The sequence below is a fragment of the Scyliorhinus torazame genome, chromosome 18 (assembly GCF_047496885.1).
Source record: "Scyliorhinus torazame isolate Kashiwa2021f chromosome 18, sScyTor2.1, whole genome shotgun sequence".
In the NCBI taxonomy this organism is placed as follows: Eukaryota; Metazoa; Chordata; class Chondrichthyes; order Carcharhiniformes; family Scyliorhinidae; genus Scyliorhinus; species Scyliorhinus torazame.
This window is the reverse complement of record NC_092724.1, coordinates 168,878,389-168,904,014: the sequence shown is the minus strand read 5'-3', so window position 1 is coordinate 168,904,014 and position 25,626 is coordinate 168,878,389. Positions and strand designations below refer to the sequence as shown.

General features: G+C 54.8%; 1 protein-coding gene across 1 annotated transcript in view; it reads left to right on the top strand.

Annotated features, from left to right (window-relative positions):
* Window positions 1–32: 32 nt before the first annotated feature.
* The window catches only part of trim25 (tripartite motif containing 25), a 95,117-nt gene continuing 69,523 nt past the window's right edge, over window positions 33–25,626 (top strand). Inside the window, exons 1-4 of the mRNA XM_072483886.1 lie at window positions 33–672; window positions 9,014–9,109; window positions 10,404–10,637; window positions 15,542–15,716. Coding sequence (XP_072339987.1) covers window positions 64–672; window positions 9,014–9,109; window positions 10,404–10,637; window positions 15,542–15,716 — 1,114 coding nt within the window. The 5' untranslated portion in view covers window positions 33–63. The remainder of the gene's footprint in view (window positions 673–9,013; window positions 9,110–10,403; window positions 10,638–15,541; window positions 15,717–25,626) is intronic.

Sequence of the window (25,626 nt, the reverse complement as noted above, 5' to 3'; positions counted from 1 at the left end):
GGGGCGGGGCTCCATCCGGCTCCCGCGGGGGGCGGGGCTCCAGTTGTCGCTGCCCCGGTGGCAATGGCGGACGTGGGCCCTGGGCCGGGACCTTTCCCGGGGCTGGAGGCCGAGCTGACCTGCGCCATTTGCCTGGACCTGTTCCGGGAGCCGGTGACGGCGCCGTGCGGACACAATTTCTGCCGGGCCTGCCTGTCGGAGGTTTGGGCCGGGGACCGGCGCCGCCTCCTGGGCTTCACTTGCCCGCAGTGCCGGGCCCACTTCCCGGAGCGGCCCGAGCTGCACCCCAACCGGGTGCTGTGCGCCGTGGTGGAGGAGCTGCAGCGCGGCCTGGCCCAGGCCCAGCCCCCGGAGCCTGCGGCCGCCGCCCCGCCCGTGCCCTGCGACTCGTGCCCGCCCGGGCCCGGCGCCCCCGCCGCCTCCCGCTCCTGCCTCAGCTGCCTGGCCTCCTTCTGCCCGCAGCACCTGGAGCCGCACCTGCTCAACGCCGCCTTCCGCTCCCACAACCTGCAGCCGCCGCTCCCCGACCTCGCCCAGCGCCGCTGCCCCCAGCACGGCCTCCTGCTCGACCTGTACTGCCGCCCGCACCGAGTCTGCATCTGTGCCGCCTGCCTGCGGGAGCACCGCGACTGCCACACCCAGGACAGCGAGGCGGCGCGGGGGGAGCGCCAGGTGAGGGGGTGTGGGGGGGTCGCCAGGTGGGGGGGGGGCGCCAGGTGGGGGGGGGGGTGTGAGGGGGGGAGGGGGGGGTGGGAGGAGGGGGGTGGGGGGTGAGGTGCGCCAGGTGGGGGTGGGGGGTGAGGTGCGCCAGGTGGGGGTGGGGGGTGAGGCGCGCCAGGTGGGGGTGGGGGGTGAGGGGGTGGGGGGCGCGCCAGGTGGGGGGGGGCGCCAGGTGTGGGGGGGGTCGCCAGGTGAGGGGGTGTGGGGGGGCGCGCCAGGTGTGGGGGGGGTCACCAGGTGAGGGGGTGTGGGGGGGCGCGCCTGGTGTGGGGGGGGTCGCCAGGTGAGGGGGGGTCGCCAGGTGAGGGGGTGTGGGGGGAGCGCCAGGTGAGGGGGGGGAGGGGGAGAGCGGCGCCAGGTGAGGGGGGGAGGGGGAGAGCGGCGCCAGGGGAGGGGGGGAGGGGGAGAGCGGCGCCGGGGGAGGGGGAGAGCGGCGCCAGGTGAGGGGGGGAGGGGGAGAGCGGCGCCAGGTGAGGGGGGGAGGGGGAGAGCGGCGCCAGGTGAGGGGGGGAGGGGGAGAGCGGCGCCAGGTGAGGTGGGGAGGGGGAGAGCGGCGCCAGGTGAGGGGGGGGCGGGTGAGAGCGGCGCCAGGTGAGGGGGGGGCGGGTGAGAGCGGCGCCAGGTGAGGGGGTGTGGGGGGGGTCGCCAGGTGGGGGGGTCGCCAGGTGAGGGGGTGTGGGGGGGTCGCCAGGTGAGGGGGTGTGGGGGGGTCGCCAGGTGAGGGGGTGTGGGGGGGGGTCGCCAGGTGAGGGGTTGTGGGGGGGTCGCCAGGTGAGGGGTTGTGGGGGGGTCGCCAGGTGAGGGGGTGTGGGGTGGTCGCCAGGTGAGGGGCTGTGGGGGGGTCGCCAGGTGAGGGGCTGTGGGGGGGTCGCCAGGTGAGGGGCTGTGGGGGGGGCGCCAGGTGAGGGGCTGTGGGGGGGGCGCCAGGTGAGGGGCTGTGGGGGGGCGCCAGGTGAGGTGGGGAGGGGGAGAGCGGCGCCAGGTGAGGTGGGGAGGGGGAGAGCGGCGCCAGGTGAGGGGGGGAGGGGGAGAGCGGCGCCAGGTGAGGGGGGGAGGGGAGAGCGGCGCCAGGTGAGGGGGAGAGCGGCGCCAGGTGAGGGGGGGTGGGGAGAGCGGCGCCAGGTGAGGGGGGGTGGGGAGAGCGGCGCCAGGTGAGGGGGGTGGGGAGTGCGGCGGCAGGTGAGGGTGGGTGGGGAGAGCGGCGCCAGGTGAGGGGGAGGGGGGGGAGAGCGGCGCCAGGTGAGGGGTGGGGAGAGCGGCGCCAGGTGAGGGGTGGGGAGAGCAGCGGCAGGTGAGGGGGGGAGCAGCAGGGGAGGGGGAGGGGCACAGTTGGCGATGATCTTTGCGTCCTCACTCTCTACTGGAGTAGTACCGGATGATTGGAGGGAGGCGAATGTTGTTCCTCTGTTCAAGAAAGGGAATAGGGAAATCCCTGGGAATTACTGACCCATCAGTCTTGCGTCTCTGGTGAGCAAAATATTGGAAAGGATTCTGAGAGATAGGATTTATGATTATTTAGAAAAACATAGTTTGATTAAAGATAGTCAGCATGGCTTTGAATTCTTTGAGGATGTGACGAGACACATTGATGAAGGTCGGGCAGTGAGTGGATGTGGTGTATATGGATTTCAGTAAGGCATTTGATAAGGTTCCCCATGGTAGGCTCATTCAGAACGTTAGGGGCATGGGACACGGGGAAATTTGGCTGTCTGGATACAGAATTGGCTGGCCGAAAGAAGACAGCGAGTTCACTTTCACTTTCCCGCAGCCACTGAAACTGTTCGTGAAGGTCTGATTGCAACATCCCACTTCCTCATGCACTGCTGAGCCCAGCTCCAGTTTCCTGTACTCGTTCACAGGCCATGGCGGCTGCTGGCAGAGCCAGGGTGTATTACCCTTCCCTAATTTCCCTCCCTTTGAGAAGGTGGGTGCTGAGCTACCCCCTGCCTTGAATGTGAAAAGATTGCTAGTCCAGTCCAGAGAGTCACTTCCAAGGAGGCCATTTGGTCCATTGAATCCCATGGGCTCCCCAGGGAGCAATTCAGTCAATCCCAGTCCCTCGTTTGAACCCCTAGCCCTCCCAAGTTTATTTTGTTCACGTGCCCATCCTATTTCCTTTCAAAATCATTGATTGTTTCCCCTTGCGCCACCTTCATGGGCAGAAAATTCCAGGTCGTTACCACACTGTAAAAAAAGATTTTCCTTTTGTTCCGCCTCCATTTCTTGTCCAATATCTCACGTCTCTATCCCCTGCGTCCGTGTACCATCAGCTAATGGGAAGAGCTTTTCCTTGCCTATCTTATCCCCTGCCTTCCCAACCTAATCTTGGAATTAAATTTCCCCCATTCCTGGAACTATTCTGGTAATTCTCCTCTGCATCCTCTCAAGGACCATCTCATGGTCCTAAAGTGCACTGACCAGAACTGGGTGCAATACTCTAGTTGAGGCCTACCCAGAGGTTTATGAAGGCTCCAGATAACTGGCCTGCTTTTGAGTTTAGTGCATTGATTTATGAAGCCCGTGATCCTATTTGCTTTGATAATCCATCTCACAATGTGCACTACCGCCTTCAAAGATGGATCCATATGAACCCCCACGTCAGTCTGTCTCTGCACACTCTACATCTGTGCAATGAAGTCAATATTGCCACTCACTATCCCCCTTCTGCCAAAATGCATCACCTCACACTTCTCTGTATTAAATTGCCATTTGCAGGTCCATTTTGCTAGCCTACCTATGTCCTAGTTCATATCCTGACTGTTTGCCATTCATTCCAGGTTTGGTATCATTTCAGAGAGCAATTAAGAGTCATCCACATTAGAACACTGGTTAGCACTGCTGCCTCACAGCGCCGAGGACCCGGGTTCACAGTCTCCCCGTGTCTGCGTGGGTCTCACCCCCACAACCCAAAAAGCTGTGCAGGGTAGGAGGATTGGCCACGCTAAATTGCCCTTTAATTGGAAAAAAGTTATTGGGTGATCAAAATTTTTTTTAAAAAAAGAGTCATTCACATTCCTGTCTGAAGTCACAAGAAGATCTGACTGGATCAGGAAGGCACTTTTCCTTCCCTATGGATACCAGTGGCCTGAGACATACACTGGAGGCTTCCAGTAGTAAACAAAGGAGTTTATTGATGAAAGGCAAAGGCAGTTAGATAACAGGCACAGAACACCGTATAACAGGACTTTACTCTTCAACTCCCTGGTCCACACTGCCCGGGGTCCTGCACAAACCTTCCATTGGCTGAGGTTCCCATGCTCCATCACTGGCCCCAAGCTGGTCACATGGTCTGTTATGCCCTCATACTACCACAATGTGGAAACCAGATGAGTTACTGTTGCTAGTTTTCTTTATTCTATTTTTATTTCATTAAATTTAAGTTACCGAGCTGCCATGGTTTGTATTTAAACAGCTGGGTAGAATTTTCCCCTCTTATTGGAGAAGGGTTTGGGGGGGTAAAAGAAATAAAATAAATGACTTGGATGAGGAAGTGGAAGGGTGGGTTAGTAAGTTTGCCGATGACAAAGTTGGGACAGTTGTCGATAGTGTTGAGGGCTGCTTCAGGTTACAACAGGACATTTACAGGATGCAGAACTGGGCTGAGAAGTGGCAGATGGAGTTCAACCTAGATAAATGTGAAGTGATTCATTTTGGACAGTTGAATTTGAATGCTGAAAACAGGGTTAAAGGCAGGATTCTTCGAAGTGTGGAGGATCAGAGGGATCTTGGGTCCACGTACATAGATCCCTCAAAGTTGCCACCCAGGTTGAGAGGGTTGTTAAGAAGGCGTATGGTGTGTTGGCTTTCATTAACAGGGAGATTGAGTTTAAGAGCCGCGAGGTTTTGCTGCAGCTTTATAAAACCTTGGTTAGACCACACGTGGAATATTGTGTCCAGTTCTGGTCGCCTCATTATAGGAAGGATGCGGATGCTTTGGAGAGGGTGCAGAGGAGATTTACCAGGATGCTGCCTGGACTGGAGGGCATGTCTTAGGAAGAAAGATTGAGGGAGCTAGGACTTTTCTCACTGGAACGAAGAAGGAAGAGAGGTGACTTGATAGAGGTGTACAAGGTGATGAGAGGCATGGATAGAGTGGATAGCCAGAGACTTTCCCCCAGGGTGGAAATGGCTGTCACGAGGGGACATCATTTTAAGATGCTTGGAGGAAGGTATAGGGGAGATGTCAGAGGTAGGTTCTTTACACAGAGTGGTGGGTGCGTGGAATGCACTGCCAGCAGAGGTGGTGGAGTCAGAGTCATTAGGGACATTTAAGCGACTCTTAGACAGACACATGGACAGCAGTAAATTGAAGGGTTAGGTTGATCTTAGATTTGGATAAATGGTCGGCACAACATCGTGGGCTGAATGGCCTGTACTGTACTGTTCTAATGTGTTTATGTCATATCAGACAACCTTGCACATATGACAAACTGAGGGAATATTGTGTCGCAACCTTATTCCCCAGATTTTCCAAAGATCATTCGATAATCGCACCCTAATTTTACAACTACACTCCCATTTTCAGAATGTCCCACGGGCGGGTTCATAACCTGTTGCTCAACAAGAGCTCTGGCAGGTTTCCACGTTCTGGAATTATTGGGAATACTGCTTTGTTCATACAGACACCCCTGTTTCGATCACCCTTAATTGAAATAAACAAAAACTTGACAGCACAGGAGGTGTCCATTGTGCTGCACACCAGCATCGGTGATTCTGACTAACCTCCGCCCTGTTTAGTAGCAGCCTAACCAGGGTTAAATCATCTCCTCTACCTGTCCTGCTACCTTTAGGGATCTATAGAGAACACTGGCATCATCTTTTATTCCTGTAAATGTTTTCAATATCTCTCCATTTGTAGTGTAATCCTTTGTGCAGTGTGTCTTCCCTGAGTACATTCCCTCTCACCTCCCTCCACTGAATTGCATTTGTCACTTTTCTGTCCACCTGATTATTTCGATATCCTGGATGTAGCATCTTCTCCTCTCAGCCTTTAACCCAGCATCATTCTAGGATATCTGAACTGCTCCCTAACTGGACAGAGGCCCACTGACATGTTGGTGCTATAGTGTTGAAATAACTTTGCGACAAATCAATGATAGTGCCACTGATTAGAGATTTTCAAATCAATTCTTGAACGAGTACTTTTCTTCAGTATTTACAAATGAGAGGGGCGATATTGTTGGAGAGGACAGCGTGAAACAGACTGGTAAGCTCGAGGAAATACTTGTTAGGAAGGAAGATGTGTTGGGCATTTTGAAAAACTTGAGGATAGACAAGTCCCCCGGGCCTGACGGGATATATCCAAGGATTCTATGGGAAGCAAGAGATGAAATTGCAGAGCCGTTGGCAATGATCTTTTCGTCCTCACTGTCAACAGGGGTGGTACCAGGGGATTGGAGAGTGGTGAATGTCGTGTCCCTGTTCAAAAAGGGGACTAGGGATAACCCTGGGAATTACAGGCCAGTTAGTCTTATTTCGGTGGTAGGCAAAGTAATGGAAAGGGTACTGAAGGATAGGATTTCTGAGCATCTGGAAAGACACTGCTTGATTAGGGATAGTCAGCACGGATTTGTGAGGGGTAGGTCTTGCATTACAAGTCTTTGTGAATTCTTTGAGGAGGTGACCAAGCATGTGGATGAAGGTAAAGCAGTGGATGTAGTGTACATGGATTTTAGTAAGGCATTTGATAAGGTTCCCCATGGTAGGCTTATGCAGAAAGTACGGCGGCATGGGATAGTGGGAAACTTGGTCAGTTGGATAACAAACTAGCTAACCGATAGAAGTCAGAGAGTGGTGGTAGATGGCAAATATTCAGCCTGGATCCCAGTTACCAGTGGTGTACCGCAAGGATCAGTTCTGGGTCCTCTGCTGTTTGTGATTTTCATTAATGACTTGGATGAGGGAGTTGAAGGGTGGGTCAGTAAATTTGCAGACGATACGAAGATTGGTGGAGTTGTGAATAGTAAGGAGGGCTGTTGTCGGCTGCAAAGAGACATAGATAGGATGCAGAGCTGGGCTGAGAAGTGGCAGATGGAGTTCAACCCATCTGTACAAAACCTTGGTAAGAACATTACAGCGCAGTACAGGCCCTTCGGCCCTCGATGTTGCGCCGACCTGTGAAACCACTCTAAAGCCCATCTGCACTATTCCCTTATTGTCCATATGTCTATCCAATGACTATTTGAATGCCCTTAGTGTTGGCGAGTCCACTACTGTTGCAGGCAGGGCATTCCACGCCCTTATTACTCTGAGTAAAGAACCTACCTCTGACAGGAGCGGTTGAATAAACTCGGTTTGTTCTCACTGGAACGAAGGAGGTTGAGGGGCGACCTGATAGAGGTATACAAAATTATGAGGGGCATAGACAGAGTGGATAGTCAGAGGCTTTTCCCCAGGGTAGAGGGGTCAATTACTAGGGGGCATAGGTTTAAGGTGAGAGGGGCAAGGTTGAGTGTAGATGTACGAGGCAAGTTTTTTTACTCAGAGGGTAGTGGGTGCCTGGAACTCGCTACCGGAGGAGGTAGTGGAAGCAGGGATGATAGGGACATTTAAGGGGCATCTTGACAAATATATGAATAGGATGGGAATAGAAGGATACGGACCCAGGAAGTGTAGAAGATTGTAGTTTAGTCGGGCAGCATGGTCGTCACGGGCTTGGAGGGCCGAAGGGCCTGTTCCTGTGCTGTACATTTCTTTGTTCTTTGACATCTGTCATATCTATCTCCCCTCAATTTAAAGGTATGTCCCCTCGTGCTAGACATCACCATCCGAGGGAAAAGGCTCTCACTGTCCACCCTATCCAATCCTCTGATCATCTTGTATGTCTCAATTAAGTCACCTCTTAACCTTCTTCTCTCTAACAAAAACAGCCTCAAGTCCCTCAGCCTTTCCTCATAAGATCTTCCCTCCATACCAGGCAACATTCTGGTAAATCTCCTCTGCACCCTTTCCAATGCTTCCACATCCTTCCTATAATGCGGCGACCAGAATTGCACGCAATACTCCAAATGCGGCCGCACCAGAGTGTTGTATAGCTGCAACATGACCTCATGGCTCCTAAACTCAATCCCTCTACCAATAAAAGCTAACACACCGTACGCCTTCTTAACAACCCTCTCAACCTGGGTGGCAACTTTCAGGGATCTATGTACATGGACACCGAGATCTCTCTGCTCATCCACACTGACAAGAATCTTACTGTTAGCCCAGTACTCAGTCTTCCTGTTATTCCTTCCAAAATGAATCACCTCACACTTTTATGCATTAAACTCCATTTGCCACCTCTCAGCCCAGTGCTGGTAAGGCCACATTTGGAGTACCGTGTACAGTTCTGGTCGCCTCATTTTCGGAAGGATGTGGAAACTTTGGAAAAGGTGCAAAGGAGATTTACCAGGATGTTGTCTGGAATGGACAATAGGTCCTACGAGGAAAGGTTGAGGGTGCTAGGCCTTTTCTGATTGGAACGGAGAAGGATGAGGGGTGACTTGATAGAGGTTTATAAGATGATCAGGGGAATAGATAGAGTAGACAGTCAGAGACTTTTTCCCCGGGTGGAACAAACCATTACAAGGGGACATAAAGTTAAGGTGAATGGTGGAAGATATAGGGAGGGAAGTCAGAGGTAGGTTCTTTACCCAGAGAGTAGTGGGGGCATGGAATGCACTGCCTATGGAAGTAGTTGAGTTGGACCTTCAAGCAGCTATTGGATAGGTACATGGATTACGGTAGAATGATATAATGTAGATTAATTTGTTCTTAAGGGCAGCACGGTAGCACAGTGGTTAGCACAATTGCTTCACAGCTCCAGGGTCCCAGGTTCGATTCCGGCTTGGGTCACTGTCTGTGCGGAGTCTGCACGTCCTCCCCGTTTCTGCGTGGGTTTCCTCCGGGTGCTCCGGTTTCCTCCCACAGTCCAAAGATGTGCAGGTTAGGTGGATTGGCCGTGATAAATTGCCCTTAGTGTTCAAAATTGCCCTTAGTGTTGGGTGGGGTTACTGGGTTATGGGGATAGGGTGGAGGTGTTGATTTGGGTAGGGTGCTCTTTCCAAGAGCTGGTGCAGTCTCGATGGGCCGAATGGCCTCCTGCACTGTAAATTCAATGATAATCTATGATTAATCTAGGACAAAGGTTCGGCACAACATCGTGGGCCGAAGGGCCTGTTCTGTGCTGTATTTTTCTATGTTCTAATGATAGTGGCACTGATCACAGATTTTCAAATCATTGATAGGATGGCACTGATCACAGATTTTCAAATCATTGATAGGATGGCACTGATCACAGATTTTCTTCCAGGAAGAGCTGAAGGGCCAGCAGAAGAATGTGCGATTCCAAATCATCCAATTGCAGCATCATCTGGAGCTGGTGCAGTATCAGAAGCAGCACCTTGCGGTGAGGGGCAGCAGTGCACCGGGACCCTGGGGGTGTCAGTGCCGGGGGGGGGGGGCGCAGGGACACCGGGACCCTGGGGGTGTCAGTGCCGGGGGAGGGGGAGGGGCAACGGAGCACCGGGACCCTGGGGGTGTCAGTGCCGGGGGGGGGGCGCAGGGACACCGGGACCCTGGGGGTGTCAGTGCCGGGGGGGGGGGGGGGGGAGGGGGCAACGGAGCACCGGGACCCTGGGGGTGTCAGTGCCGGGGGCTGGGGGGGGGGGGGGGCAACAGTGCACCGGGACCCTGGGGGTGTCAGTGCCGGGGGTTGGGGGGGGGCAGCAGTGCACCCGGACTCTGGGGGTGTCAGTGCCGGGGGTTGGGGGGGGGGGGCAGCAGTGCACCGGGACCCTGGGGGTGTCAATGCCGGGGGGGGGGGCAGCAGTGCACCGGGACCCTGGGGGTGTCAATGCCGGGGGGGGGGCAGCAGTGCACCGGGACCCTGGGGGTGTCAGTGCCGGGGGGGGGAGGGGCAACGGAGCACCGGGACCCTGGGGGTGTCAGTGCCGGGGGGGGGGGGGGCAACGGAGCACCGGGACTCTGGGGGTGTCAGTGCCGGGAGTTGGGGGGGGGGGCAGCAGTGCACCGGGACCCTGGGGGTGTCAGTGCCGGGGGGGGGGCACAGGGACACCGGGAATGGGTTCAGCGCCGAGGGGCAGGGACACCGGGAATGGGTTCAGCGCCGAGGGGGAGGGACACCGGGAATGGGTTCAGCGCCGAGGGGCAGGGACACCGGGAATGGGTTCAGCGCCGAGGGGCAGGGACACCGGGAATGGGTTCAGCGCCGAGGGGGAGGGACACCGGGAATGGATTCAGCGCCGAGGGGGAGGGGCAGGGACACCGGGAATGGATTCAGCGCCAAGGGGGAGGGGCAGGGACACTGGGAATGGGGGTCTGTGCTAAGGAGGGGGGTGGGGGGGTGGCGTGCGCAGGACACCGGGAACCTGGGGGGGGGGTCAGTGCCAGGGGGTGGGCAGGGACACCGGGGATGGGGGGGTCAGTGTCGAGGGATACCGGGAATGGGTTCAGCGCCGAGGGGGAGGGGCAGGAACACCGGGATTGGGGGGCAGTGCCAAATGGGGGTCGGGGGAGGTGCAGTGTCGGGGGGGTGGGGGGAGATCCCGGTGGTCAGGGTCCGGGATCGGGCCGAGTCTGTTGTCTCCCATGTCGGGGCAGTGTCAGGTCAGGGAGTTGTTTGCACCAATTCCTATTTAATGTGACTATGAAACACTAAAGGTTGATGTCCTTTCCCTCAGGACTCCTCTGTGAAACACAAATCAGCACTTTGCAGTGAATTTGCTGAAATGAAATTTCTGATAGAGGAGGAGGAAAAAGCTGCGGCCAAGCTGATTGAAGATGAAGAGAGCAAAACTGCCAGTCTGGTTGTCGATGTACTGGACCAGCTCAGCACCCAGCTCACTAAACTGAAGGAATACAAGGAGCAGCTGGACTCTGTGTTGACCCACACTGGAAGCATGGCATTCTGGAAGGTATTACTCTCATAACCTAATGTGTTACTGGCTTCTAACCATATCGGTGATGGTGGTGTTCCCAGGGAGGTGCCAGTTTAATCGAAAGGAGTTTGGACATTATTTCTAAGCATTCTCTGCAATGGTGTTGAAACTGGCTGCCTTGATAAGACCAAAAGACGGGAGCAGAATTGGGCCACTCGGCCCATTGAGTCTGCTCCGCCATTCAATCATGGCTGATATTTTCTCATCCCCATTCTCCTGCCTTCTCCCCATAACCCCGGATCCCCTTATTAATCAAGAACCTATCTATCTCTGTCTTAAAGACACTCAATGATTTGGCCTCCACAGCCTTCTGCGGCAAAGAGTTCCACAGATTCACCACCCTCTGGCTGAAGAAATTCCTCCTCATCTCTGTTTTAAAGGATTGTCCCTTTAGTCTGAGATTGTGTCCTCTGCTTCTAGTTGTTCCTACAAATGGAAACATCCTCACCACGTCCACTCTATCCAGGCCTTGCAGTATCCTGTAAGTTTCAATAAGATCCCCCCCCTCGTCCTTCAAACTCCCAACAAATACAGACCCAGAGTCCTCAACCATTCCTCATATGACCAGCTCTTCATTCCAGGAATCATTCTTGTGAACCTCCTCTGGACCCTTTCCAAGGCCAGCACATCCTTCCTTAGATACGGGGCCCAAAACTGCTCACAATACTCCAAATGGGGCCTGACCACAGCCTTATACAGCCTCAGAAGTACATCCCTGGTCTTGTACTCTAGCCCACTCGACATGAATGCTAACATTGCATTTGCCTTCCTAACTGCCGACTGAACCTGCACGTTAACCGTGAGAGAATCGAGAACAAGGACTCCCAAGTCCCTTTGTGCTTCTGATTTCTTAAATACTTCCCCATTTGGAAAATAGTCTATGCCTCCATTCCTCCTTCCAAAGTGCATAACCTCACACTTTTCCACATTGTATTCCATCTGCCACTTCTTTGCCCACTCTCCTAGCCTGTCCAAGTCCTGCAGCCCGCCTGCTTCTTCAATACTACCTGTCCCTCTACAGATCTTTGTATCATCTGTAAACTTCGCAACAGTGCCTCCTTCCAGATCGTGGAGATGCTCTGATCTCCGGGTAAGCGTTCTCCAAGGCGGCCTTCAGGACCCGTGACAACGCAGAATCGCCGAGCAGAAACTTATAGCCAAGTTCCGCACACATGAGTGCGGCCTCAACCGGGACCTGGGATTCATGTCGCATTACATTCATCCCCCACCATCTGGCCTGCGAAATCCTACCAACTGTCCTGGCTTGACACAATTCACACCTCTTTAACCTGGGGTTACCCCATCTCTGGATCTGTAAAGATTTAATCACCTGCTACTGCTCGTATTCCAAGCATTGTCTGGCATCTTTGAATTTGTCTATATATGTGTTTCTGGAACAGACCTCTTCATTCACCTGAGGAAGGAGCAGCGCTCCGAAAGCTAGTGACATCGAAACAAACCTGTTGGACTTTAACCTGGTGTTGTAAGACTTCATACTGTTCTTCCAGATCATTAATGTATATTGTGAAAAGTTGTCCCAGCACCGATTCCTGAGGCACACCACTAGTCACCGGCTGCCATCCTGAAAAAGACCCCTTTATCCCCACTCTCTGCCTTCTGCCAGTCAGCCAATCCTCTATCCATGCCAGGATCTTACCCTTAACACCATGGGCTCTTAACTTATTTAACTGTCTCCTCTGCGGCACCTTGTCAAAGGCCTTCTGGAAATCTAAATAAATCACGTCCACTGGTTCTCCTTTGTCCAACTCCCTTGTTACCTCCTGAAAGAATTCTAACAGATTTGTCTTGAAAAATATTAAGGTAGTTAAGTCCCCAGGGCCTGATGGGATCTACCCCAGAATACTGAAGGAGGCTAGAGAGGAAATTGCTGAGGCCTTGACAGAAATCTTTGGATCCTCACTGTCTTCAGGTGATGTCCCGGAGGACTGGAGAATTGCCAATGTTGTTCCTCTGTTTAAGAAGGGTAGCAAGGATAATCCAGGGAACTACAGGCCGGTGAGCCTTAAGTCAGTGGTAGGGAAATTACTGGAGAGAATTCTTCGAGACAGGATCTACTCCCATTTGGAAGCAAATGGACGTATTAGTGAGAGGCAGCATGGTTTTGTGAAGGGGAGGTCGTGTCTCACTAACTTGATAGAGTTTTTCGAGGTGGTCACTAAGATGATTGATGCAGGTAGGGCAGTGGATGTTGTCTATATGGACTTCAGTAAGGCCTTTGACAAGGTCCCTCATGGTAGACTAGTACAAAAGGTGAAGTCACACGGGATCAGGGGTGAGCTGGCAAGGTGGATACAGAACTGGCTAGGTCATAGAAGGCAGAGAGTAGCAATGGAAGGATGCTTTTCTAATTGGAGGGCTGTGACTAGTGGTGTTCCGCAGGGATCAGTGCTGGGACCTTTGCTGTTTGTAGTATATATAAATGATTTGGAGGAAAATGTAACTGGTCTGATTTAGTAAGTTTGCAGACGACACAAAGGTTGGTGGAATTGCAGATAGCGATGAGGACTGTCAGAGGATACAGCAGGATTTAGATTGTTTGGAGACTTGGGCGGAGAGATGGCAGATGGAGTTTAATCCGGACAACTGTGAGCTAATGCAGGTAGGGAATATACAGTGAATGGTAGAACCCTCAAGAGTATTGAAAGTCAGAGAGATCAAGGTGTACAGGTCCACAGGTCACTGAAAGGGGCAACACAGGTGGAGAAGGTAGTCAAGAAGGCATACGGCATGCTTGCCTTCATTGGCCGGGGCATTGAGTATACGAATTGGCAAGTCATGTTGCAGCTGTATAGAACCTTAGTTAGGCCACACTTGGAGTATCGTGTTCAATTTTGGTCGCCACACTACCAGAAGGATGTGGAGGCTTTAGAGAGGGTGCAGAAGAGATTTACCAGAATGTTGCCTGGTATGGAGGGCATTAGCTATGAGGAGCGGTTGAATAAACTCGGTTTGTTCTCACTGGAACGACGGAGGTTGAGGGGCGACCTGATAGAGGTATACAAAATTATGAGGGGCATAGACAGAGTGGATAGTCAGAGGCTTTTCCCTGGGGTAGAGGGATCAATTACTAGGGGGCATAGGTTTAAGGTGCGAGGGGCAAGGTTTAGAGTAGATGTACGAGGCAAGCTTTTTACGCAGAGGGTAGTGGGTGCCTGGAACTCGCTGCCGGAGGAGGTGGTGGAAGCAGGGACGATAGTGACGTTTAAGGGGCATCTTGAAAAATACATGAATAGGATGGGAATAGAGGGATATAGACCCAGGAAGTGTAGAAGATTGTAGTTTAGTCGGGCAGCATGGTCGGCACGGGCTTGGAGGGCCGAAGGGCCTGTTCCTGTGCTGTACATTTCTTTGTTCTATGACCTCCCCTTGACAAAGCCGTGCTGACTCAGACCTATTTTACCATGCACTTCCAAGTACTCTGCAATCTCATCTTTAATAATAGACTCAAGAACCTTACAAATGACTGAAGTCAGGCTAACCGGCCTATAATTTCCCTTCTTCTGCCCCTCTCCCTTCTTAAACAGTGGTGTTACATTAGCTACTTTCCAGTCCTCTGGGACCCTCCCTGACTCCAGAAAAACCCCAATGCCTCCACAATGTTCTCAGATATCTCTTTTAGAACCCTGCAGTGTAGTCCATCCGCTCCAGGTGACGTATCCACTTTCAGACCTTTCAGTTTCCCCAGAACCTTCTCCTTGGTGATGGCCACTGCACTCACCTCCCCGCTTGATTCTCCTGGAGCTCTGGCATCCCACTGGTGTCTTCCACCGTGAAGACTGGTGCAACTATTCAGTTCCTCTGCCATTTCTTTATTTCTTATTATTACTTTTCCAACCTCATTTTCCAGTGGTTCAATGTCTATTTTTGCCTCCCTCTCTTACCTTTTATTTATTGAAAAAAACTCTTGCTGTCTTTTGTATTACTTACTAGCTTGCATTCATATTTCATCTTCCCCCCCTCCTTATTACTTTTTTAGTTGCCTCTGCTCACTATTAAAGGCTTCCCAATCCTCTAACTTTGTAAGCTTTTCTTTTGGTTTTATGCTGTCCTTGACTTCCCTCGTCAGCCATGGATGCCTCATCGTCCCCTTAGCATGTTTCCTCCTCCTTGGGATGAATTTCTGTTATGCTTTCCGAATAACCCCCAAAAACTCCTGCCGTTGCTGTTCCACTGTCTTCCCTGCTCGGCTCCTTTTCCAATCAACTGGCCAGCAGCTCCCTCATGTCTTTGCAGTTACCCTTATTTAATTGTAATACCGTTACATCTGATTGCAGCTTCTCCCTCTCAAACTGCAGGGTAAATTCTATCATATTGTGGTCACTGCTCCCTAAGGGTTCCTTCACCTTAAGTTCCCTAATCAAGTCTGCCTCATTACACATCATCATTTCCAGAATTGCCTGTTCCCTAGTGGGCTCTGTCACAAGCTGCTCCAAAAAAACATCTCTTAGACATTCCACAAATTCCTTTTCTTGGGATCTACTACCAACCTGATTTTCCCACTCCGCCTGCATATTGAAGTCCCCCATGATTATTGTAATGTTGCCTTTTTTACATGCCTTTTCTATCTCCTGATTTATTTTCTGCCCCACATCCTGACTACTCTACTGCGAGGTGGCCTGTACATAACTCCCATCAGGGTCTTTTTACCTTTGCGATTCCTCAACTCCACCCACACAGATTCTGTGCCTTCTGGTCCCAGCATAATTCCGATGACAGCATCCACTGTAAACTACCTCAGCAAGGGTTTAACTTGTGCAGATGCACCAAATTGATTCTAGGTCAGTTTCCATTGTCAGAATGTGACCAATTTTCCGCTGGTAATTCTGCACGGAGAATTAATGCTAGTGTTTTGGTTTCAGAACATCGCTGAGCTTCCTGTAATCTCATTGGACACATACACACCCCCTGAACCAGTCGAACTGGATGGAAGGAAGGTGGAGCTTATTGGGAAAGCAGTTTCGACACTCAAGCAGGCTCTAGCTCGGCCACTGAGATCTTCACTGCAGCAGAGAGTGCGGCAACTGGAGCAAGTGGGTAAGCAGGCAACACCCCACATTCACCAGGAGCAGGGAACGCCCCACATTCACCAGGTGCAGGCAACACCCCACATTCACTAGGAGCGGGGAACACCCCGCATTCACACCAGGAGCGGGGAACACCCCACATTCACACCAGGAGCGGGGAACACCCCACATTTACACCAGGAGCGGGGAACACCCCACATTTACACCAAGAGCGGGGAACACCCCACATTCACCAGGAGCAGGGAACACCCCGCATTCACACCAGGAGTGGGGAACACCCCACATTCACACCAGGAGCGGGGAACACCCCACATTCACACCAGGAGCGGGGAACACCCCACATTCACACCAGGAGCGGGGAACACCCCACATTCACACCAGGAGCGGGGAACACCCCACATTCACACCAGGAGCGGGGAACACCCCACATTCACACCAGGAGCGGGGAACACCCCACATTCACACCAGGAGCGGGGAACACTCCACATTCACCAGGAGCGGGGAACATCCCGCATTCACACCAGGAGCGGGGAACACCCCACATTCACACCAGGAGCGGGGAACACCCCACATTCACACCAGGAGCGGGGAACACCCCACATTCACACCAGGAGCGGGGAACACCCCACATTCACACCAGGAGCGGGGAACACCCCACATTCACCAGGAGCGGGGAACACCCCACATTCACACCAGGAGCGGGGAACATCCCACATTCACCAGGAGCAGGCAACATCCCGCATTCACCAGGAGCGGGGAACATCCCGCATTCACACCAGGAGCGGGGAACACCCCACATTCACCAGGAGCGGGGAACATCCCGCATTCACCAGGAGCGGGGAACATCCCACATTCACCAGGAGCGGGGAACACCCCACATTCACCAGGAGCGGGGAACATCCCGCATTCACCAGGAGCGGGGAACATCCCACATTCACCAGGAGCGGGGAACACCCCACATTCACCAGGAGCGGGGAACATCCCACATTCACCAGGAGCGGGGAACATCCCACATTCACCAGGAGCGGGGAACACCCCGCATTCACCAGGAGCGGGGAACATCCCACATTCACCAGGAGCAGGCAACATCCCGCATTCACTAGGAGCGGGGAACATCCCGCATTCACCAGGAGCGGGGAACATCCCGCATTCACACCAGGAGCGGGGAACACCCCACATTCACCAGGAGCGGGGAACATCCCGCATTCACACCAGGAGCGGGGAACATCCCACATTCACACCAGGAGCGGGGAACATCCCACATTCACACCAGGAGCGGGGAACATCCCACATTCACCAGGAGCGGGGAACATCCCACATTCACCAGGAGCGGGGAACATCCCACATTCACACCAGGAGCGGGGAACATCCCACATTCACACCAAGCGGGGAACATCCCGCATTCACCAGGAGCGGGGAACATCCCACATTCACACCAAGCGGGGAACATCCCGCATTCACCAGGAGCGGGGAACATCCCACATTCACACCAGGAGCGGGGAACGTCCCGCATTCACACCAGGAGCGGGGAACATCCCGCATTCACACCAGGAGCGGGGACATCCCCACATTCACCAGGAGCGGGGAACATCCCACATTCACCAGGAGCGGGGAACATCCCGCATTCACACCAGGAGCGGGGAACACCCCACATTCACACCAGGAGCGGGGAACATCCCGCATTCACACCAGGAGCGGGTAACATCCCACATTCACCAGGAGCGGGGAACATCCCACATTCACACCAGGAGCGGGGAACATCCCGCATTCACACCAGGAGCGGGGAACATCCCTCATTCACACCAGGAGCGGGGAACATCCTGCATTCACACCAGGAGCGGGGAACATCCCGCATTCACACCAGGAGCGGGGAACATCCCGCATTCACACCAGGAGCGGGTAACATCCCGCATTCACACCAGGAGCGGGGAACATCCCACATTCACCAGGAGCGGGGAACATCCCACATTCACCAGGAGCGGGGAACATCCCACATTCACCAGGAGCGGGGAACATCCCGCATTCACCAGGAGCGGGGAACATCCCGCATTCACCAGGAGCGGGGAACATCCCGCATTCACACCAGGAGCGGGGAACATCCCTCATTCACACCAGGAGCGGGGAACATCCCTCATTCACACCAGGAGCGGGGAACATCCCGCATTCACACCAGGAGCGGGTAACATCCCGCATTCACACCAGGAGCGGGGAACATCCCACATTCACCAGGAGCGGGGAACATCCCACATTCACACCAGGAGCAGGCAACGTCCCGCATTCACCAGGAGCGGGAAACATCCCACATTCACACCAGAAGCGGGGAACATTCACCAGGAGCGGGAAACATCCCACATTCACCAGGAGCAGGCAACACCCCACATTCACCAGGAGCGGGGAACACCCCGCATTCAACAGGAGCGGGGAACATCGCACATTCACCAGGAGCGGTGAACATCCCACATTCACCAGGAGCGGGGAACACCCCACATTCACCAGGAGCGGGGAACATCCCGCATTCATAGAACATAGAACAATACAGCGCAGTACAGGCCCTTTGGCCCACGATGTTGCACCGAAACAAAAGCCATCTAACCTACACTATACCATTATCATCCATATGTTTATCCAATAAACTTTTAAATGCCCTCAATGTTGGCGAGTTCACTACTGCAGCAGGTAGGGCATTCCACGGCCTCACTACTCTTTGCGTAAAGAACCTACCCCTGACCTCTGTCCTATATCTATTACCCCTCAGTTTAAGGCTATGTCCCCTCGTGCTAGCCATTTCCATCCGCGGGAGAAGGCTCTCACTGTCCACCCTATCTATCCCTCTGATCATTTTGTATGCCTCTATTAAGTCTCCTCTTAACCTTCTTCTCTCTAACGAAAACAACCTCAAGTCCATCAGCCTTTCCTCATAAGATTTTCCCTCTATACCAGGCAACATCCTGGTAAATCTCCTCTGCACCCGTTCCAAAGCCTCCACGTCCTTCCTATAATGCGGTGACCAGAACTGTACGCAATACTCCAAATGCGGCCGTACCAGAGTTCTGTACAGCTGCAACATGACCTCCTGACTCCGGAACTCAATCCCTCTACCAATAAAGGCCAACACTCCATAGGCCTTCTTCACCACCCTATCAACCTGGGTGGCAACTTTCAGGGATCTATGTACATGGACACCTAGATCCCTCTGCTCATCCACACTTTCAAGAACTTTTCCATTAGCCAAATATTCCACATTCCTGTTTTTCCTTCCAAAGTGAATCACCTCACACTTCTCTACATTAAACTCCATTTGCCACCTCTCAGCCCAGCACTGCAGCTTATCTATATCCCTCTGTAACCTGCTACTTCCTTCCACACTATCGACAACACCACCGACTTTAGTGTCATACCAGGAGCGGGGAACATCTCGCATTCACCAGCGGGGAACATCCCACATTCACCAGGAGCGGGGAACATCCCACATTCACACCAGGAGCAGGCAACGTCCCGCATTCACCAGGAGCGGGGAACATCCCACATTCACATCAGAAGCGGGGAACACCCCACATTCACATCAGAAGCGGGGAACACCCCACATTCACACCAGGAGCGGGGAACATTCACCAGGAGCGGGAAACATCCCACATTCACCAGGAGCAGGCAACACCCCACATTCACCAGGAGCGGGGAACACCCCGCATTCACCAGGAGCAGGCAACACCCCACATTCACCAGGAGCGGGGAACATCCCGCATTCACCAGGAGCAGGCAACACCCCACATTCACCAGGAGCGGGGAACACCCCACATTCACCAGGAGCGGGGAACATCCCGCATTCACCAGGAGCGGGGAACATCCCGCATTCACCAGGAGCGGGGAACATCCCGCATTCACCAGGAGCGGGAAACATCCCGCATTCACCAGGAGCGGGGAACACCCCACATTCACCAGGAGCGGGGAACACCCCACATTCACCAGGAGCGGGGAACACCCCGCATTCACCAGGAGCGGGGAACAGCCCGCATTCACCAGGAGCGGGGAACACCCCGCATTCACCAGGAGCGGGGAACATCCCACATTCACACCAGGAGCGGGGAACATCCCACATTCACACCAGGAGCGGGGAACACCCCACTTCACACCAGGAGCGGGGAACATCCCACATTCACATCAGGAGCGGGGAACATCCCACTTTCACACCAGGAGCGGGGGACACCCCACATTCACCAGGAGCGGGGAACACCCCACATTCACACCAGGAGTGGGGAACACCCCACTTCACACCAGGAGCGGGGAACATCCCACATTCACCAGGAGCGGGGAACACCCCGCATTCACACCAGGAGCGGGGAACATCCCGCATTCATCAGGAGCGGGGAACATCCCACATTCACCAGGAGCGGCAACACCCCACATTCACCAGGAGCGGGGAACATCCCGCATTCATCAGGAGCGGGGAACATCCCACATTCACACCAGGAGCGGGGAACACCCCGCATTCACCAGGAGCGGGGAATATCCCGCATTCACCAGGAGCGGGGAACATCCCACATTCACCAGGAGCGGGGAACACCCCACATTCACCAGGAGCGGGGAACACCCCGCATTCACGCCAGGAGCGGGGAACATCCCGCATTCATCAGGAGCGGGGAACATCCCACATTCACCAGGAGCGGCAACACCCCACATTCACCAGGAGCGGGGAACATCCCGCATTCATCAGGAGCGGGGAACATCCCACATTCACCAGGAGCGGGCAACACCCCGCATTCACCAGGAGCGGTGAACATCCCACATTCACACCAGGAGCGGGGAACACCCCGCATTCACCAGGAGCGGTGAACATCCCACATTCACACCAGGAGCGGGCAACACCCCGCATTCACCAGGAGCGGTGAACATCCCACATTCACACCAGGAGCGGGGAACATCCCGCATTCACCAGGAGCGGGGAACATCGCACATTCACACCAGGAGCGGGGAACATCCCCACATTCACCAGGAGCGGGCAACACCCCGCATTCACCAGGAGCGGTGAACATCCCGCATTCACCAGGAGCGGGGAACATCCCACATTCACGCCAGGAGCGGGGAACATCCCACATTCACCAGGAGCGGGCAACACCCCACATTCACCAGGAGCGGGGAACATCCCGCATTCACCAGGAGCGGGGAACACCCCGCATTCACCAGGAGCGGGGAACATCGCACATTCACACCAGGAGCGGGGAACATCCCACTTTCACACCAGGAGCGGGGAACATCCCGCATTCACCAGGAGCGGGGAACATCCCGCATTCACCAGGAGCGGGGAACATCCCGCATTCACACCAGGAGCGGGGAACACCCCGCATTCACCAGGAGCGGGGAACACCCCACATTCACACCAGGAGCGGGGAACACCCCACATTCACACCAGGAGCGGGGAACACCCCGCATTCACCAGGAGAGGGGAAAATCCCGCATTCACCAGGAGCGGGCAACACCCCTCATTCACACCAGGAGCGGGGAACATCCCACATTCACCAGGAGCAGGCAACATCCCGCATTCACCAGGAGCGGGGAACATCCCGCATTCACCAGGAGCGGGGAACATCCCACATTCACACCAGGAGCGGGGAACATCCCACATTCACACCAGGAGCGGGGAACATCCCACATTCACCAGGAGCGGGGAACATCCCACATTCACCAGGAGCGGGGAACATCCCACATTCACACCAGGAGCGGGGAACATCCCGCATTCACACCAGGAGCGGGGAACATCCCACATTCACACCAGGAGCGGGGAACATCCCACATTCACACCAGGAGCGGGGATCACCCCGCATTCACCAGGAGCGGGGAACATCCCACATTCACACCAGGAGCGGGGATCACCCCGCATTCACCAGGAGCGGGGAACATCCCACATTCACCAGGAGCGGGGAACACCCCGCATTCACCAGGAGCGGGGAACATCCCACATTCACACCAGGAGCGGGGATCACCCCGCATTCACCAGGAGCGGGGAACATCCCACATTCACCAGGAGCGGGGAACACCCCGCATTCACCAGGAGCGGGGAACATCCCACATTCACACCAGGAGAGGGAACACCCCACATTCACACCAGGAGCGGGGATCACCCCGCATTCACCAGGAGCGGGGAACATCCCACATTCACCAGGAGCGGGCAACATCCCGCATTCACCAGGAGCGGGGAACATCCCACATTCACCAGGAGCGGGGAACATCCCACATTCACACCAGGAGCGGCGAACATCCCACTTCACACCAGGAGCGGGGAACATCCCACATTCACACCAGGAGCGGGGAACACCCCGCATTCACCAGGAGCGGGGAACATCCCACATTCACACCAGGAGCGGGGAACATCCCACATTCACACCAGGAGCGGCGAACATCCCACTTCACACCAGGAGCGGGGAACATCCCACATTCACACCAGGAGCGGGGAACATCCCACATTCACACCAGGAGCGGGGAACATCCCACATTCACACCAAGAGCGGCGAACATCCCACTTCACACCAGGAGCGGGGAACATCCCACTTCACACCAGGAGCGGGGAACATCCCACATTCACACCAGGAGCGGGGAACACCCCGCATTCACCAGGAGCGGGGAACATCCCACATTCACACCAGGAGAGGGAACATCCCACTTTCACACCAGGAGCGGGGAACATCCCACATTCACCAGGAGCGGGGAACATCCCGCATTCACCAGGAGCGGGGAACGTCCCGCATTCACCAGGAGCGGGGAACATCCCACATTCACACCAGGAGCGGGGAACATTCACCAGGAGCGGGGAACATCCCACATTCTCACCAGGAGCGGGGAACATCCCACATTCACACCAGGAGAGGGAACACCCCACATTCACACGAGGAGCGGGGATCACCCCGCATTCACCAGGAGCGGGGAACATCCCACATTCACACCAGGAGCGGGGAACATCCCACATTCACACCAGGAGCGGGGAACATCCCACATTCACACCAGGAGAGGGAACACCCCACATTCACACGAGGAGCGGGGATCACCCCGCATTCACCAGGAGCGGGGAACATCCCACATTCACACCAGGAGCGGGGAACATCCCACTTTCACACAAGGAGCGGGGAACATCCCACATTCACCAGGAGCAGGGAACATCCCACATTCACACCCGGAGCGGGGAACATCCCGCATTCACACCAGGAGCGGGGAACACCCCGCATTCACCAGGAGCGGGGAACACCCCGCATTCACCAGGAGCGGGGAACACCCCACATTCACACCAGGAGCGGCGAACATCCCACATTCACACCAGGAGCGGGGAACATCCCACATTCACACCAAGCGGGGAACATCCCGCATTCACCAGGAGCGGGGAACATCCCGCATTCACACCAGGAGCGGGGAACATCCCTCATTCACACCAGGAGCGGGGAACATCCCACATTCACCAGGAGCGGGGAACACCCCACATTCACACCAGGAGCGGCGAACATCCCACATTCACACCAGGAGCGGGGAACATCCCTCATTCACACCAGGAGCGGGGAACATCCCTCATTCACACCAGGAGCGGGGAACATCCCGCATTCACCAGGAGCGGGGAACATCCCGCATTCACACCAGGAGCGGGGAACATCCCGCATTCACACCAGGAGCGGGGAACACCCCACATTCACACCAGGAGCGGGTAACATCCCGCATTCACACCAGGAGCGGGTAACATCCCGCATTCACACCAGGAGCGGGGAACATCCCACATTCACCAGGAGCGGGGAACATCCCACATTCACACCAGGAGCAGGCAACGTCCCGCATTCACCAGGAGCGGGAAACATCCCGCATTCACACCAGAAGCGGGGAACACCCCACATTCACACCAGGAGCGGGGAACATCCCGCATTCACACCAGGAGCGGGGAACATCCCACATTCACCAGGAGCGGGGAACATCCCACATTCACACCAGGAGCAGGCAACGTCCCGCATTCACCAGGAGCGGGAAACATCCCGCATTCACACCAGAAGCGGGGAACACCCCACATTCACACCAGGAGCGGGGAACATTCACCAGGAGTGGGAAACATCCCACATTCACCAGGAGCAGGCAACACCCCACATTCACCAGGAGCGGGGAACACCCCGCATTCAACAGGAGCGGGGAACATCCCGCATTCATAGAACATAGAACAATACAGCGCAGTACAGGCCCTTCGGCCCACGATGTTGCACCGAAACAAAAGCCATCTAACCTACACTATACCATTATCATCCATATGTTTATCCAATAAACTTTTAAATGCCCTCAATGTTGGCGAGTTCACTACTGCAGCAGGTAGGGCATTCCACGGCCTCACTACTCTTTGCGTAAAGAACCTACCCCTGACCTCTGTCCTATATCTATTACCCCTCAGTTTAAGGCTATGTCCCCTCGTGCTAGCCATTTCCATCCGCGGGAGAAGGCTCTCACTGTCCACCCTATCTATCCCTCTGATCATTTTGTATGCCTCTATTAAGTCTCCTCTTAACCTTCTTCTCTCTAACGAAAACAACCTCAAGTCCATCAGCCTTTCCTCATAAGATTTTCCCTCTATACCAGGCAACATCCTGGTAAATCTCCTCTGCACCCGTTCCAAAGCCTCCACGTCCTTCCTATAATGCGGTGACCAGAACTGTACGCAATACTCCAAATGCGGCCGTACCAGAGTTCTGTACAGCTGCAACATGACCTCCTGACTCCGGAACTCAATCCCTCTACCAATAAAGGCCAACACTCCATAGGCCTTCTTCACCACCCTATCAACCTGGGTGGCAACTTTCAGGGATCTATGTACATGGACACCTAGATCCCTCTGCTCATCCACACTTTCAAGAACTTTTCCATTAGCCAAATATTCCACATTCCTGTTTTTCCTTCCAAAGTGAATCACCTCACACTTCTCTACATTAAACTCCATTTGCCACCTCTCAGCCCAGCACTGCAGCTTATCTATATCCCTCTGTAACCTGCTACTTCCTTCCACACTATCGACAACACCACCGACTTTAGTGTCATACCAGGAGCGGGGAACATCTCGCATTCACCAGCGGGGAACATCCCACATTCACCAGGAGCGGGGAACATCCCACATTCACACCAGGAGCAGGCAACGTCCCGCATTCACCAGGAGCGGGGAACATCCCACATTCACATCAGAAGCGGGGAACACCCCACATTCACACCAGGAGCGGGGAACATTCACCAGGAGCGGGAAACATCCCACATTCACCAGGAGCAGGCAACACCCCACATTCACCAGGAGCGGGGAACATCCCGCATTCACCAGGAGCAGGCAACACCCCACATTCACCAGGAGCGGGGAACATCCCACATTCACCAGGAGCGGGGAACACCCCACATTCACCAGGAGCGGGGAACATCCCACATTCACACCAGGAGCGGGGAACATCCCACATTCACACCAGGAGCGGGGAACACCCCACTTCACACCAGGAGCGGGGAACATCCCACATTCACATCAGGAGCGGGGAACATCCCACATTCACACCAGGAGCGGGGGACACCCCACATTCACCAGGAGCGGGGGACACCCCACATTCACCAGGAGCGGGGAACACCCCGCATTCACCAGGAGCGGGGAACACCCCGCATTCACCAGGAGCGGGGAACATCCCACATTCACACCAGGAGCGGGGAACATCCCACATTCACACCAGGAGCGGGGAACATCCCACATTCACACCAGGAGCGGGGAACATCCCCACATTCACCAGGAGCGGGGAACATCCCACATTCACACCAGGAGCGGGGAACATCCCCACATTCACCAGGAGCGGGGAACATCCCACATTCACACCAGGAGCGGGGAACATCCCGCATTCACCAGGAGCGGGGAACATCCCACATTCACACCAGGAGCGGGGAACATC